General features: G+C 53.6%; 2 protein-coding genes across 2 annotated transcripts in view; one reads left to right on the top strand and one right to left on the bottom strand.

The window, feature by feature from the left end:
• Nucleotides 1-14,887, top strand: part of MCPH1 (microcephalin 1) — a 108,787-nt gene that overhangs the window by 54,842 nt on the left and 39,058 nt on the right. Inside the window, exon 12 of the mRNA XM_054566206.1 lies at nucleotides 827-904. Coding sequence (XP_054422181.1) covers nucleotides 827-904 — 78 coding nt within the window. The remainder of the gene's footprint in view (nucleotides 1-826; nucleotides 905-14,887) is intronic.
• ANGPT2 (angiopoietin 2) overlaps nucleotides 3,608-14,887 on the bottom strand; it is a 45,264-nt gene continuing 33,984 nt past the window's right edge. The window contains exons 6-9 of the mRNA XM_054566207.1: nucleotides 10,666-10,767; nucleotides 9,949-10,115; nucleotides 6,344-6,474; nucleotides 3,608-3,768 (exon numbers count right to left, since the gene is read on the bottom strand). Of these exons, the coding sequence (XP_054422182.1) occupies nucleotides 3,608-3,768; nucleotides 6,344-6,474; nucleotides 9,949-10,115; nucleotides 10,666-10,767 (561 nt within the window). The remainder of the gene's footprint in view (nucleotides 3,769-6,343; nucleotides 6,475-9,948; nucleotides 10,116-10,665; nucleotides 10,768-14,887) is intronic.

Genomic DNA, 14,887 nt, shown 5'->3' with positions numbered 1-14,887 from the left:
TGTCGTGAGTCTAGAAGGGAAGAATGAGCCCGCTGAATGGGAGAAATGCAGCTACTCGTAGAAGAGTTAAACTCCTGTTAAAGAGAGAAACAGGGGTTGTGCAACAGTTTGATTACTTCCCTTGTACAGTTTTCCTGGAGCACAGAAGCACCGGTTTTGAGGGAGTTTAGTCGTAGAGCAGAGACAGCCACAGAGTTTCAAGCACTGTTGAGTTAAAATGGAAACATTGTTTTGACCATTTAAAAAATCTGTGGGTTTAGATAATAGTATGGTGAAGAAGAGGAGGATGAAAGGTTGTTTATGAGACATTTTACTCTTCAAAATCCTGGGAAGGACTTTCACATGTGCTATAGAGAACTTCAAAAAATATTAGCTAATGTTAGAAACCACATCATGCACCTATGCATTGCTTTTTGAATTTAGGCTGTGATCTGTCTTCTCCTAATTTGTTTTTTTTTAATTAATAAGATTATGGAACATGTACTGAGTATTGTCTATAACGACTCCTTAAATTGGAAACTTGGAATTAAAAGATACGTGTAGTAAGTCATATGTGTGGAAACAAGGCAGTGGCTAGTATCTGGCCTTATTGGATTTCTAGTCGTGTGACACTCCCTCCTCACCAAGCATTTGTTAACGTGACACTTATGCAGCCTGAAGGCCCCGAGGACGCCTTGCTGTTCAGGACACACCTTCAGGCCTGTGGGGCAAGTGCCCACTGCGGGTTTTTTCATTTGTTCTGTTTTTGCTCCACCTTCTAAATGGCTTTTTATCTACTAGGAGTCGAATAAACATTTAAAACGGCCTGCGTTTTGTGTCATTGCAGGTACTGTGGTCTTTGGAACTGGGTCATTGGATTTCTGAGGAACCGTTCGAACTTTCCGACTCCTTCCCTGCAGCTCCTGTAAGTCAGATGTTATTTTGTGATGGGAAATATGATTTGGTATTCTCAAGAAGTCATTGTGAGCTTAGCTATCAACTCAAGTGTTTATGAAATCAAGAACAATGATGCCCATAACTAAAAAGACATATTAGCAAAACTTAGCACTCGTCATCTATTTATTAGTGAGAAAAAATGGTGGGAATATGAGAATGTTCTGCAAAAAGTTGTGAGAGAAGCATTCCCCCAAAATTTCAATTACAGAAGTCCTCAGGCCTGAGACAAACAAGAATTGAAAGGCCTGGGTTCTTGAAAAGGTGGTATTGTATCTTGTTTACAGCCTTAAAGATAATGCTGCTACTGTCAATAGAGATAGAATGGATAGGTATAAAAATTGTGGCCGACCAGCCTTATGATGTGGACTTTATGTTTTAGTGCTTTTCCTAAACTCAGCTTCCACTTTACTGCATTTTAAGTATTTCAAATGCTAATGGAAAAGCTCCAAGTTCTAATTTTTTTTGAAGACTAAGGGATAATCTAATCAGTAATTTCAGTTTTACTTGGAAGCAGAATTGTGCAGAAGCTGGCTCTCGTTTTCAAATGTGTTAACTGGTTTGTGGCAGTTTGTTCATTTAAAAGATTAACACCTGAAAGATAGGCAGCGACACCGGCCTGCAACCGGGGTTCGCGCGTTTCCGGCTGTTTGATTTCGGTAGGAGATGGTCACATGGCAAGAAACTGCCTCTGCCCTGAATCGCTGTGGTTTTCAAGGTTGTTGAGTTGTTTTGTTTTCATTTTTAAGATTACTGCTTTGATTTCCTTTCAACTTCATAAATATTTTCTTAAGGAGAGAGAAATTCCTCTCAGCAAGACTCTTTGAAAGGCCATGTAAGGAACTGAAGCCTAACATGGGCCCCCCCCGACTCTGTCTCACGAGAGCAGCCGAGATCCCGAACAGCGCGGTGTGGCGCCCCTCCGAAACCCACGCAGCCCGCCCGCAGGGCCGGCGACGGAGCTGGGCTGGCGCAGCTCCCCCGCGTCATCCTGTCCCGCTCGCGTCTGCCGTGTGCTCATGGAGAGACCGTGGGGACTTGCTGTTTCTTTTCAGCCAGTGAGGCTTCCTTTTCGTTGGCTGTTTTTTACTGGATGCAGAGCCAATACCTCTGTTGCCTAGATGGAACCTGGAAGGCGGTGCGAGGAGGTGGCTCCCGGCTCGGGGGGCCTGCTTGTAGGGAGCCCGGGGCAACCCCAACGCATGGCCGTGTGGCGCACCCTAAGGCGGGGCGGGTGGGCCTGCAGAGGCCACGCCAGTTAGAGGGGAAATGGCCTGCAGGACACAGCTGTGGCAGAAAGTGTGAGGTGGAGACAGACAGGAAGTAAATGCGGGTTGCAGACCTGGCCCTGAGCTTCCGGGCAATGGAGTGGGGAGCAGGTGCTGAGGAACTGTGTCCTGGCCACGGAGCCACCCCGGGCATGCGCCCGCGCCCTGTGCCACGGAGGCCCGTGCAGACACGGCTGGAGGGAGGGGCGGTGGCCCCGGGGGGCTTGTCCGCCTCCCGGTTTTCCGTCTGTGTGTGTGAGCATCAGGCTTGGTCGTGCACTTCAAACAGTTTCAAAATGGTTTCTGGCAGACGTTTGTTTGGTAATCTTACTAATGCGAATTATTTTTTTCCTAAAATACGTTCAGGGGAGTGTCTGCCTCAATATGATTAGCTTCGTACATGCTTTACACGGCAGGGTTTTCTCAGCCGCGCGCTAAGCTGGGCCTCCTTCCCTTGAGTAGGTCAAGGCCTTGGTGGTGGAACAGCAAGTAAGGGACAATGAAATCTGCTTGTCATGGTATTAAATGTGTAATTTTCTTCACCGCTGAAAATGAGAGTTTTCCATGTCACAAGGCACATCGGTTGTTTTGGAATCAAATTACAGAATAGTAAATATTATCAAAAAAAGTTAAATGTACTCATCTCACCTAATAAGTTATATTTAGTTTCTAAAAATACCTTCATATTTAACAGTCAGGCAGCAAAACAAACCAACAGTACGATCTTTACATGAGTGAAAGAATGCGTCCGGGGGAGGTCGGGGGGGCTCTACTGCATGACCGTGAAATCTGGGTTTGAGCATTAACTTAAAACCAAGCGGCAACACATATGTAAATACGTGGTTTTCAGAATGAAAACTTAAAGACCTAAGAGCAAAAAGGCATTAACTCTGCTTTTCCTTCTCCAAATATTAAGCTGCTAATACACACTTCTCAGAAAATCCCTGAACATGTAATATATTTGTGTGGCTTACAGACAGTTTTCTGCCTTTTAATTAAGATGGTGATGCCGAATTGGGGGCATACGGCTATTTACACAGACTATAAACAGAGCCTAGAAGAATGCGTTCCCGAGACTCTCGCCCCACAGCCTAAGTGTCTGTTTTCCAGTTATTCACTGATGAGCCCGGCGGGGCTCTCCTGATGTGACAGCAGAGTCTGGGAGCCATCAGTCCCGCGCGCCGGCTCCGAGGCATCTCTGCACAGAGGTCCAGCCAGGGCATGAGGGGACGGTTCTGGGCGCCGCGTTGGTTCGTCGAATGGTGCAGGCATGAGTGATGAATTCACAGGGCTTTGCTCTGGAGCCCCCACGGGCACGCGTCCCTCTGAGGTGGCAGAGGGGACCGAACACAGCTGTGTCCTGAGGGCTCGGGCTGAGGCCACCTTCACTGGGCACGTGCAGCTGCTCAGAAGTCCGCGGGGCGGATCATCATGGCGGTGGCCTTGAGCGAGTAGCCTGACCCCTTCCAGTAGTACCACTTAATCCCGTTGAACCTGTTGGTGTTCTGCCGCTGCGGGTAGTACATTCCGTTCAGGTTGGAGGGGCCGCATGCATCAAACCACCAGCCTGCGGGAGTAACACAGGTAGAATTAGGGATGAGGCAACCCCGACCACCTCCTGTGAGGCAGGGGCCCTGGCTCGCCTGCGCGTCACATTCCGTGCACCTTAAGCACCTGCAGGTATCCCTGCGGGCGGCCGGCACTGTATGGGCGGGCAAGGGGGAGGCTCTCACCCTTTCCTCCTGTGCTGTGCTGGGGGGCCAGCGGCAACAGCCACGACCAGGAGGCCACCGCCCCCACAGCCCTGAGCTGATGGGGGCCCCGCAGGATGGAACAGATGGACAGGAAAAGCCCGGGCCCTGGGGGACGGCTCCCTGGGCCCCGAGTCCCCCCCCAGGCCCAGCAGCACAGTGACCTGGACTGACGCAGGCCTCCCTCCACCGCCAAAGGAATGCTTTGTGTTTAAAGTATAACCCCAAATTTTGAGTACCCAGTGCCGCCAGAAACAAAGACAGAAAGGAAATTGAAAGCCGCAGCGGTGTGCTCAGGAAAGCAAAGCCAGGGCGTGAGTGTGTGTGGCGCGGCGGGGGCAGGGGCTGGTCCACATCCACCCGCGGGCTGGGCTCGGGCTTCCCCCAACCCGGACACCGCAGCAAGCGGAGGCGGGCGCCAGGTTCGCATGCACCGATCCGCGTAAGTCCGAAACACTGTTGGAAGGACACATACGGTATGGTGCCATTTATATGAAATGTGTAAAATACAGAACACAGTGACAGAATCATTATGGATATTTCATATCTAGTAATATTAATAAATAACGAGACTGGACCTCGGTTCTTTGGCTTTCATTGTTACCTGGATGTTTCATTTCTTTAGAACAGTATTCTGGTGCAGTATTTATATTACGATCTCTTATTTATCCTCTAGGCTGTGGTCGCAAGTTATTTCATCCTGGTGCCTAAATTCTCTCCTGATAGTTGCAGCTCCATGGCCTGAGTTGGCTCCAATTAATGTCAGTCTGACAAGACAGATTGGTGTGTTTTGTTGAGAATCTTTCAAGAGACTGAGAAACATCTCAGGCTGGTAGATCTGCCCACCTGGAGCTGTTGTCTGACTTAAGCCTGTGGTTTACTGCCCATGTGGATGTCCAGCTGGTCCTCGGGCTGGTGTGTCCATGGCCTAGGCCTCGGGCCGGACTTGGACCTTGTTTTTGGAACCGCTCCATGTCTCCCTCAGGCTGTGTTTCCTCTTCCACTTCCACTCTCAGCCCTAAGTTGTGATTGGAGCAAATAAATATACCGTTTCCTTGGTGGCTATTGCGCTGCTCCCACTCGGGAGTAGGCCGCTGGGTTCGGTGCGGGGACGGTGAACAGGCAGGGTCCAGCTCCCCCGCACCCCCCGCCCATGCCTGCTTTGCGGGCTTCAACCACAGGTCATCTCGGCAGAGCGAGGGCAGCAGGCAGCACATGCACACGGGGGGAACAGCTTCCCCCAACGGCCAGAAGGGCGGAGGGATTGTGGCCCGCGGGGGCAGCCAGCGTTTCCAGTGGGAATGTATCCCTGCGAATGTGTTACCTAAGGAGCTGTGGGGCTGGTTTTTGTAATGCAGACAGTTGTTGCAGTAATGCCTGAAGGACGTGAAAACTGCTGAATTTTGAATCACTTTTCATAAGTCCTTTCTTTGGACCGAAGTGCGAGCATACCAGGCTGGCCCTGGCCCCCAGTGCGACGTCTGCGCCCGTGGGTCACAGGCGCGGCCGGCTGCCCGGTTCCCCGCTCCCACGCCCTGCCCCGACTCTGGCTGCTGCCCTGGGTCTCGCGGTGTTTCCAAGAATGGACTGGACGGCATTTCCTTCTCTCAGTTACTGTTAACTGGTTCTGTTTACTCAGTTGAAACTTTTAGGAATCGGTAAGAGGTTTTCTAGCAGGTGGTTTCAGTCATTAAACTCTTCAGTGCTTCTGAATCAGAGTCTAGCAATTTTACGTGCCTGTACAACAGTTGTGGCCTTAGACGTACATTTTCTTTTTCTTTTCTTCTTTTTTTTTAAAGCAGTCTGACATGAAAGGTAGGAAGCAAGAAGAATCTGATAAAGGGCTTCTCTTCACCCTGACAATTCATTTTAACTTGTGTACTAAAAAGGCAGGATGATTCATTAGCTTCTTCATGTTTTTATGTATTTGCTGTATATTAATGAAATCCTTTAAAAAAAGGTACCTGAAAATTCCTTGTTTGGACAATAAATTATTGTTTGGAAACATTTCTGTGGTAATGAATCTCTATCGCTCTTTTGGTTGCCACTGTGAACATTGAACCTTTTTAATAAAGCCAAGCGGCACTCTGCCAACCTCTCGGCGTCAGACGCTCAGTGAGCACAGCGTCGAGAGAGCTCGCCGAACGCCCACATCCCTCCCTGCCGGCGGACACAGCTGGCCTGCAGGCATCTCCGGCTCAACCCCTGCCCCTGCCTGAAGCCCCACAGTCGGAAAGAGTGGAAACCAACCCCCCATGGCAGGTGAGCACGTCTGCCGGCGAAGTGCAGACATGGCCACCAGCTGCAGGTGGGAGTCCACTGGCCGGCCCCGGGCTCCACGCGCTGCTTCCCTGCCAACACAAATAGGGAGAGGGGGAGTGGCCGCCCCACCTCCTGTGAGCATCTGCGAGCACTTGCAGATACATTTGTCCTTGTCTGCGTCCTTGGTGCTGAAATCACTTCCCGGCTGGCTGATGCTGCTTATTTTGCCGGCTGTCCCCGTGAGTCCTTTAAGGTGAATCCTGTAAGCATGCAAAGGGGGAGAAAACAGAATGGTAATTGGCTGGGGCTCCTGACTTGTCATAGTGGAAAATTTTTTTAGAAAGCATTCCATTCTACCGAAAGGCACTCTGGGCTGGTTGGTGCACTAAGGCATACGCTGGACAAAATATTTTTGCACTGGTATAAACAGGAACCAACTTATCATCAAATCCTTAGGCAAAGAGGAATGTTTTCGTGAAACCGTCAGCGCCTGTCACTTGCACAGCATCAGCGGGGACTTCAGGGCCCTACAGTTTATTTTCCTGCTGCTTTGACATAAACAGGAAGGGGGACCACAGTTGGCGGGGGGGGTCCTCCCTCCAGGTCCGCAGGTCACCCAGAGAGAAATGAGGGCCTCGCGGTGCCTGGACAGCCTCAAATACCACTGTTTCCAGGGGACAGGGGTAGGGCAGGGGGCCAGCGGGCCCCAAGGAGCGATCGTTGAACCTAGAGCAGAAATCTGCAGACTCGAGTCAGAAACTCGGACTGCGTGGCCTTGCGTCTGTGACCCACCGCACTGTGACCCACCTGCCGGGCCCTGCAAGGGACTAATGCACTGTCACGTCAGGTGCTGGTAATAGCCTGCACTCTCTGGGGGCTACAGCCACGCGGCCACCAGCACCAGTGTGGCATGCTGGCAGGGGAAGGGGCGGAGGGGCACGAAACCCGGTGTCCAGGTGGCTGCGGGCGGGCAGGTGGCGCAGGGCTCCCCGGGATGTGTGTCGCTGTGCAGGACGTGACGTTGCTGGGTGGGTGTGCGGAGCGTGGAGCCTGGGGCATCCGGTCAGCCCGCCCTGGGTGTCCTGCAGCGTGAACCCTGCAGCTGGGCGGGGAGGTCCTGCGTTCAGCCCCCGATGGCGGCCCCCTTCGTAGCTCCCGCTCCCATGTGCGGACCGCTTCCTGAGGAGGAGGGGGATGCCCAAGAACAGGAGCTGGTATGGGGGGTGGGGAAGGGAGAGGTTCACTGGGGGCTGAAGTCGCCCCTGCTGGGGGTGGCCCGGGTCGGCCCCCACTCGTTCATTGGGGTTCTACCGGACACACACCCTCCAGGGTGACCGCTTATGGAGGAAGTACTGGAAGGTGGGGGCAGGGAGTACACCAGATGGAGGTCCATAGCGCATCGATCCTAAGTAACGTCGGTGTTTAAGACTTAGATTTAAAATTGTTTTTCATATGGCAGCTCTGGAAACTTCATCACAAAGCATTGACTGAATGTCCAAATTTCAGTGCTCTCCTCACGTTTCAGAAAAGTCCCCGGCCCAGCATGGCCCCAAATACCTGCCACACAGGGTCCGCGTGAGCTCTCCACTCATGCCGGGCTTCAGGCGCTGGTTCCTTCTAGGCGCTTCCCACTGCTCACGCAGAGCGCCCAGCAGCGGCGCCTCTTCCGTCCCTCTGCTGACTCTCCTGCCTCCTCGCGCCACCTAAGCTCTCCTGGGACTCACTCAGTTTCCCCAAAGGTGAGCCACGTAAGGAAGGGTGCTACCTTCGTTAGTCTCAGTGACGCTAGTGGTGCGTGGCCCGTGGGTTTCAAGTCGCTGTCTTTTAAAATTTGGTTTTTAGGAAGAGCCACATTCTTGAAATTGCTTTCATCCGGAATTAGCCCCTTCACAGAGAGGGAAGTCAGAGGTAAAGCGAAACATGACCCATTTTTAGTTTACTGTACAAATTGTTTTCAGTTTTAGTAAAAAGGATCACGTTCTACTGATGTATTTTTCAGTTTCCTAACATCTGGGCCAGTTTCTTCAGGAGAAGAGCTCAGCTGCTGTATTCAGTAGACACTCTGAATCATTTGTGGTTGTTCTAAGTTCCAGCCCATAATAGTTCTCTTATCACATTGGCATGTTTTGTTAGGATAATAATTTTTCAATGTAATATCTGCCTTGTACCGCCAAGTAAATTAAACTGAGCTCGAAACGAATGTGTGCTTTGTGAAACGGCAGATCTCAAAATTGATTTACATTTCTAAAAGAAATATCTAAGAACCACCTCAGGTTAAAAAGTTTTCACAATGTCAGCATATAAGGGTAATGACCCGTTTTGTAAAACCCTCTTATATAAACAGTCTAATCCTTCATTTTTGCGTTTCTTTGTGTGTGTGTGTTTTTTTTTTAAATTCCTCTGTTGTAGGTTCCTAACTGTTGCCAGTTAAAAAAATGTTTAGCTTGGAGGGAAAACAGCGACCAGCCACTTGTGTCTAAGAATCCATCGCAGCCTCGCTCTCTCCGGAGCTGCCCGGGGCCCAGACACCTGTCCCGTCACCGTCCGAGCGTGGCCTCCCGGAGCCCTGCTCCTGCTGTGGCAAGATGCCGTGGGCTGCTCGCTGACGCTCTGCGACCAGGGCCATGCCTGTTGGGTGTGACTGCCCTGTTTTCAGAACACGCTTCTGCGTTCTGAGCCGCCCCTGCAGTTCTCAGGTGGCGGCCGGGCGGGCTGACCGCCGCTTCCTTGTGCTGTGCACAGGGCCCCCCCGGCCCCCTGGAAGCTGGCCCAGGACTGGAGACGGTGCTTGTGTCCACAGGGCTCGGTCCTCTGTTGGGCAGCGGGTCTGAGGCGGGCCTCCGGGGGACGCAGGTGGGCCGGCAGGCCAGATGGCGGGGGTTATCTGTGATGTGCGAGGGTGCATGGTCTCCTTGTGACCTCACAGCAGGTGTCTCCTGAGGGCGCGGGGTCAGCACACAGTGGGCCTGCCCCTTAGGCTGCCACAGGGCTCCCCAGTCCCGGGCACGTCCGCCTCTGAACCCCGTGTGAAACCGCCCACCTGCAAGCACCTCTTCTGTGCGGGCCTCACCCGGGGTGGTCAAGGTGCAGGCTTCTGGGCCCTTTGCTGCTCTCTGTCTTGCACTCTCGCAGCATTTTGGAACCAGAAAGTCAATTCCAGAACCAGGTGGAACGGTCACGATTGGCGCCACCCGCTGGTGGACAGGTGAAAGGAGCGAGCGCTGGAGGGGAGGGAGGCTGCAGTGGCGCCCCGCCCTCCACCAGCTGTCCGCTCACCGTCCCGCTGAACCGGCCACTTTTAAGCGCAGCAACTCACCCTGGCTTTGGGACGGAACATAACAATGGGACGTATTTAAACAGCAAAAAGATAGATTTAACTTTTGAACCCTTTTGGGGAGAGAGACAGTGTAGGTATGTATTGGTCATGCCGTTGTCAGACATGTTATAGGAGGGACGCGACACCCCCACACGGCCCGGAGAGTGGGGGCCCCGTTCCCGGCCGGGCCGCACGCAGCCGCGCTTTGAGGATACAGAGCACACAGGGCAGGCCCACTGCTGTCCCCCGAGCCGTCCTTTATACTGGTAAAGCCAAAGGGAGGCTCTCAGAACTGGAGAAACTTATCTCAAGGCAGCAAAGGAACCAGAGGTTTCCCTCGAAAGGCAGCCCGGGCCCAGCTGGCGCAGGGGCCCTCGCTTCCCGGGCCTGGTGTGGCCAGCGCCAGGCGGCTGCGTACCTGTAGTTGAGGTCCTCACTGGAGAGGTAGAAGTGTTCGTACAGGGCGTAGGCCTCGTTCCCCTCCCAGTCCACCAGGCGGATGCGGAGCGCGTAGCGTTTCTGGTTGGTCACTTGCGACACGAACTCGTTCCCCAGCCAGTACTCGCCAGCGGGGCTCCCGAAGCCCTGAAATCCAATCATGAGATTCTGTTACCTCGTTTGCTTTTCTTTGTGGGCTTGAAGTCAGTAGCCATCAGACCACATGGGCTACTATTGAGTACCCAGCAGAAATTCCTTCCTGTCCTGGGAAGAGTGGGGGCCTTCCATGAAAGAAGGTTGGTCGATCCGTAAAAGGTCAGTTTTAAGAAACTGATATGTTCTGGGAGAAAACTAGCGTTAGAATAATTAGAATGATTTGGGAACCCTCCCCCACCCCCACAGAAACATGAGCCCAGCAGCGAAGTTTATAGGCGTGTGAAGCCCCGCCACGCAGCTGGCTCTCCAGAACCGCCGTGCCCAGTGCGCCCAGGCCCGCCTTCGGAAACACGGCTGGCGCTGCATTGACAGACTGTCCTTGAATGGGGCGACTGACACGGTCACAAAGAGCCCCTGAATTTTAAAAAAAATTTGTCATAAGTCATCGGTTGTTTTGGATTTACGGTGGAGGGTCTACAGATCTTGACAGTTACTTTGTATAAAGAAAATTATTTTCAGATGGTTTAATGAACGTTCATACCACTTTGTATTCTTTCCAAGTCCTCTGAAAGTCGACACTGCCGTCTTCGCGCCGCTGAATGAGCGTCCACCCCCCTCCGGCCGTTTCCATGTCACAGTGAGCCTGCCAGCAAGAGGGGCACAGTTACTGAGTGCGGGCGCGGAGGCTGAGGTCTGCGTGCTAAACACGAGAAGCACGGGGAACGCAGAGACCCGAGAGCAACCCTCGTGCTCATCAGGTTCTTTGGGGTGAATCTCCATGGTCTTCCAAGAACCAGACAGCTTTAAATCAATTGAAAACCATGAGTCTAAAATGATGATGGGAAATAAACAGGAATAGAACACAATATAGTGGTGAAAGCAGGGCTTTGTCGTCATCACCTGTTTTGGGCTGAAGACCCACCCGGTGGCTGCCTCACAGTTGGCTGTCCCTAGAGGCCCACTGTGAGCAGGGCGCCTTGGCAGGTGGGCCTCGGACCTCTCACTGCCACCCTGTGGAGAGTACCGACGTGCGTGCACGTCCCTGAAACGCTTTGTGGGAGCTCTCAACCTCTGCCACCCCGGCGGGAGTGACTAAGAGGGGTCCTCTCACTGTGCGGGGTTTCCCAGGCTCCCGTTACAGGCTGTGTCAGGGGGCTGCCAGGTGGCCTCCGCGTGCGACACGCCCCAGGTTTGTTGGCCCGTCCTCAGTCAGAGGGACTGCAGGGACCACGTACCCGCTGTGACCTGAGCGTGGCCCAGCAGCCCTACCCACGGACCCCACTTTGGGCGTCTGCCCCTGGCCCCCTGCCCACCGCGTTCCTCCTCCCAGCTCCTTCGATCTCTGCTTTTGAGCAGGCTGGGTGGGTTTCAACTTGGTTCAGAACACGGAGTTCTTTCTTAGGCTAAGAGCATGCATGCTCAATTTCAGCTCAGCTGGAGGTTCATTATGAAATTAAAAACCCCTGAAAATGAGATTATATAAATAGTTTTAAATAATGAGATTATAGTAGAATAAAAATGTTTTCCAGAAAGTGAAGATCAATTTCCCTACAGCATATGAGGTCGTACATGTGAAAGTTAAGGTTCAAAACCAACTGGAACTGGTCTGTCTTTGTTGTTTGCCACGGTCTTTTTGGTAACCGTGGTGACCGCTGTGGCACAGTGGACTTAGACGGGAGCTACCCTGTGAGTTAAAGTCCTGGCACGTGGGGGTGCCCTGACCCGCTGCCGCACCTGAGGGGCTGGCGGGCTGCCTCGCCGCTCCCCGCGGGAAGGCGCTGCGGGAGCCCAGCCACGCTCCCACGCGGGCCGCTGGGCCTGATTGCTCTCCCCACGATCCGTGTGGATCCATGACCCCTCATGGAAACATGTTCCATTAAGAGGAACACCATGTTTATTAAGAATAAATGCTTTCCCCGTTTTGAATGAATCAGACACGAACACGGACCTGCCTAAGGTGACCCCTTACCACCCTGCGTCACTTTAGCACCGCTGCGGGTAGGCCCTGCTGCCGCCCTGTGCTCCGCACGCCCTGCGCGAGGCGCCTGGCACATTGTGTCCAGTCCGGCAGCAGCCTGCGCTGACAGGCAATTCGCATTTCTGAGAGCAGAAAACACGTTTAGGCAAGTTAGATGGATGTGGTTGGCCATCCAGCTGTTAAGGGCAATAGGGACTGAAACCAGCTCTAACTCCTAATTGTGTAACATTGTTTCTACTAGACCTGCTGATGGAAACAGAAACCTGGCCAGTTGTTCCTGGGCCGAAAGGCCCTCGGCACAGCCCTGAGCTGCACTCAGCTCGCACAGGACCCTCCTCTCCTTTGCCTGTGGGCCACAGAATGGTCAGTCCTGCTCACGTCCCTCAGCACGCTTCTCACAAGCTCCCCTCAGTAAACCAGCTCGGGAAGCCACAGGGGTCTGGGAAGGTGTGTGGGCGGCGACGCGAACCCCCCAGAATCCTATGCGGTGTTCCGCTGGGCAGACGGTGCTGACGTGGTTCCAAGGGCACGTGACCCTTTGGTGTCGCAGTCACTGCTGTGAAGTTACTGACACATAAGTCCGAGAACCAGTGCAGCTCGTTTTAGAAATCAGAGTCAAGGCCCTGGAATGGCTGAGGACGCCTGCGGGCGCGTGACTGACTGGGGCCGTACCGCTCTCGAACTCGCATCGTTGGGACGCTTTCTTAACAACTGTGTCCGCACTTGAAAACAGATTATGAAATTGGAAGTAGACTAGTACGGTTAATCGGGTCGTGAAACTTTGAGAGAGAGTCGCCCACGGAGCCAGAGGGCACCGGGTGGAAAAGATGAAGCAGATAGCACCGGGCCGGGCAAAGCCGGGCTGCTTGGGGATACCCGGCCCAGCAGCCCCTGGGGACCTGTGCTTGGGGCCAGCGCCCCAGGGCCCCGCTCAGGGCCCTGGGTGCGTGCTCGAGCTCCAGAGTTTGCTGTCAAGGTTAGGCTTCAGCCCTGAGGCCATGGCAAGGGACCAGCTGAACAGCAAACACAGTAAGAGAAGCGTTCGGAGACAGGTATCCCATGAAATTAGGGAAGGACACCATCCTGTCTGTAGCTAGCAGGCGCCCACAAGCGCTTCTCGCAGATGCTTTCTAGAAGCATCCGCCTCATACAAAAACCTCATGAAGTTTTCAAAAGTGAAGTTGAAGCATTTAGGCCCTCTTGGGAAAGATCTCCCAAAAATCTCCCGAAGGTTCGCTTCCTGAATTAGCTGCATCCGGGCAGCAGGGGGTCCCCGGCCAGGCGAGACGCTGTCATCTCCTGTGTTTGCGAGCAGCCACCCTGTGACAGCGGAGGGGTGGGGAGCACGAGTCCCGTTCTGGGAGCTGGGCCTCCGCTGCGACCTCGACCCCGCGCTCCAGGGCGGGAGGGAGGGGCCGCGCCCCTTACGGGTCAAGACACCGAGGGCTCCCAGCGTGAACGACCTGCTCAGAGGCACGGACCAGCAGAGCCCGAAGTTAGGCCCCGACGCGTGCGACGTCCTCTCCGTGGACCAGGTGGTGAACCATGGAGTCTTACGCTGGGAGGGGAACCCAGGTCTCTTAACCTGGGCTGTTTCCGAAGGGGTGAGGAGGCCAAGCTTTCAGAGGTGGGGGGTCCCTCCCATGTGCATGAGGTACCTTTTTTTAAATGTATTTTATTTATTTTTAGAGAAAGGGGGGAATAGTGGGAGAAGGAGGGAGAGAAACATCCATGTGTGATTGCTTCTTGCGCGCCCCCTGCTGGGGACCTGGCCTGCACCCCAGGCCTGTGCCCTGACTGGGAATCACCCTGGCGACCCCTTGGTTCGCAGGCCGGCGCCCAAGCCACAGAGCCACACCGGGCAGGGCTGCATGAGTTCTCTTTACTGCAAACGTTTGAAAGGAACGTAAGTCCTAACGTTCCCAGCCGTGACGGGGGACGTGCGCCGTCCCCGAGGCCTGCTTGTCTCCTCCTCCTGCAGGACGCCCCACGGGCCCCTGGGCGGCCCCTGGGGGTCCCGGGCCCCAGGTGGGGACACTGAGCTACGGGGAACGCGGACACAGCGGCAGGGCGGCGACCGCGCTTCTGGGTTTGTAGCAGTGGCCGCCACTTTTCACTCGTATCCTCTGCCCCCTCCTCCTGCCGCCACTGTCCCACTATGTCTGTGCCAAGAAGAGCCCCACATCTGGCGACAGACGATAGCGTCCCAAGAGTTGTCACGAAAGCCCGATGGCAAAGGGGGTTGGAAGGCTCAGCACAGAGGCTGTTCATCACTCGTGACCTGCGACAGGCCGTTTGGGGGGCTTTCCTGCCCCCCACGCATGCTTCCAGGGCACTGGGGACATTAACCAATTTTCAAGGTTGATTTAAAGCAGCATGAATGGATTAAGAGTTCTTTGGAAAGTATTATGTTCACTAAGACAATATTTGTCTTTTAAATTCATGATCAAGGCCTATGTTACTGCTTCAAATCCCGTGTCTTTAAGCCCTTAATGCTTCTACTTTTAAAGAGTTGTTCTTTATCACAGTGCCGAGGATGACACTGAATCAGAGAGAGAGTACTTCCCGGGTCTCTGGAACTTGCACTTTTGGTACAGTATCACATGCCTTTTCTGTAAATGTCTATATTCGATGTGTGGCAGCTTCTGCCGTAGGATGCGACGTCCTAACAGCCGTTTGCTGTGTGCAGTCATCTGCATTTGTATAACTGATTCTCCCCTGAAGTTCCTCCAGCTTATCGAGCCTCGGAGAAAGGCCACACTGAAGTATTCCCTGGGGAGCGACT

Source organism: Pteronotus mesoamericanus, unplaced genomic scaffold (assembly GCF_021234165.1).
Source record: "Pteronotus mesoamericanus isolate MK-2021 breed Mesoamerican mustached bat unplaced genomic scaffold, CSHL_Meso_final contig_169, whole genome shotgun sequence".
Taxonomy (NCBI): Eukaryota; Metazoa; Chordata; class Mammalia; order Chiroptera; family Mormoopidae; genus Pteronotus; species Pteronotus mesoamericanus.
The sequence above is the reverse complement of the archived record's forward strand: the minus strand, read 5'-3'. Positions and strand labels throughout refer to the sequence as shown.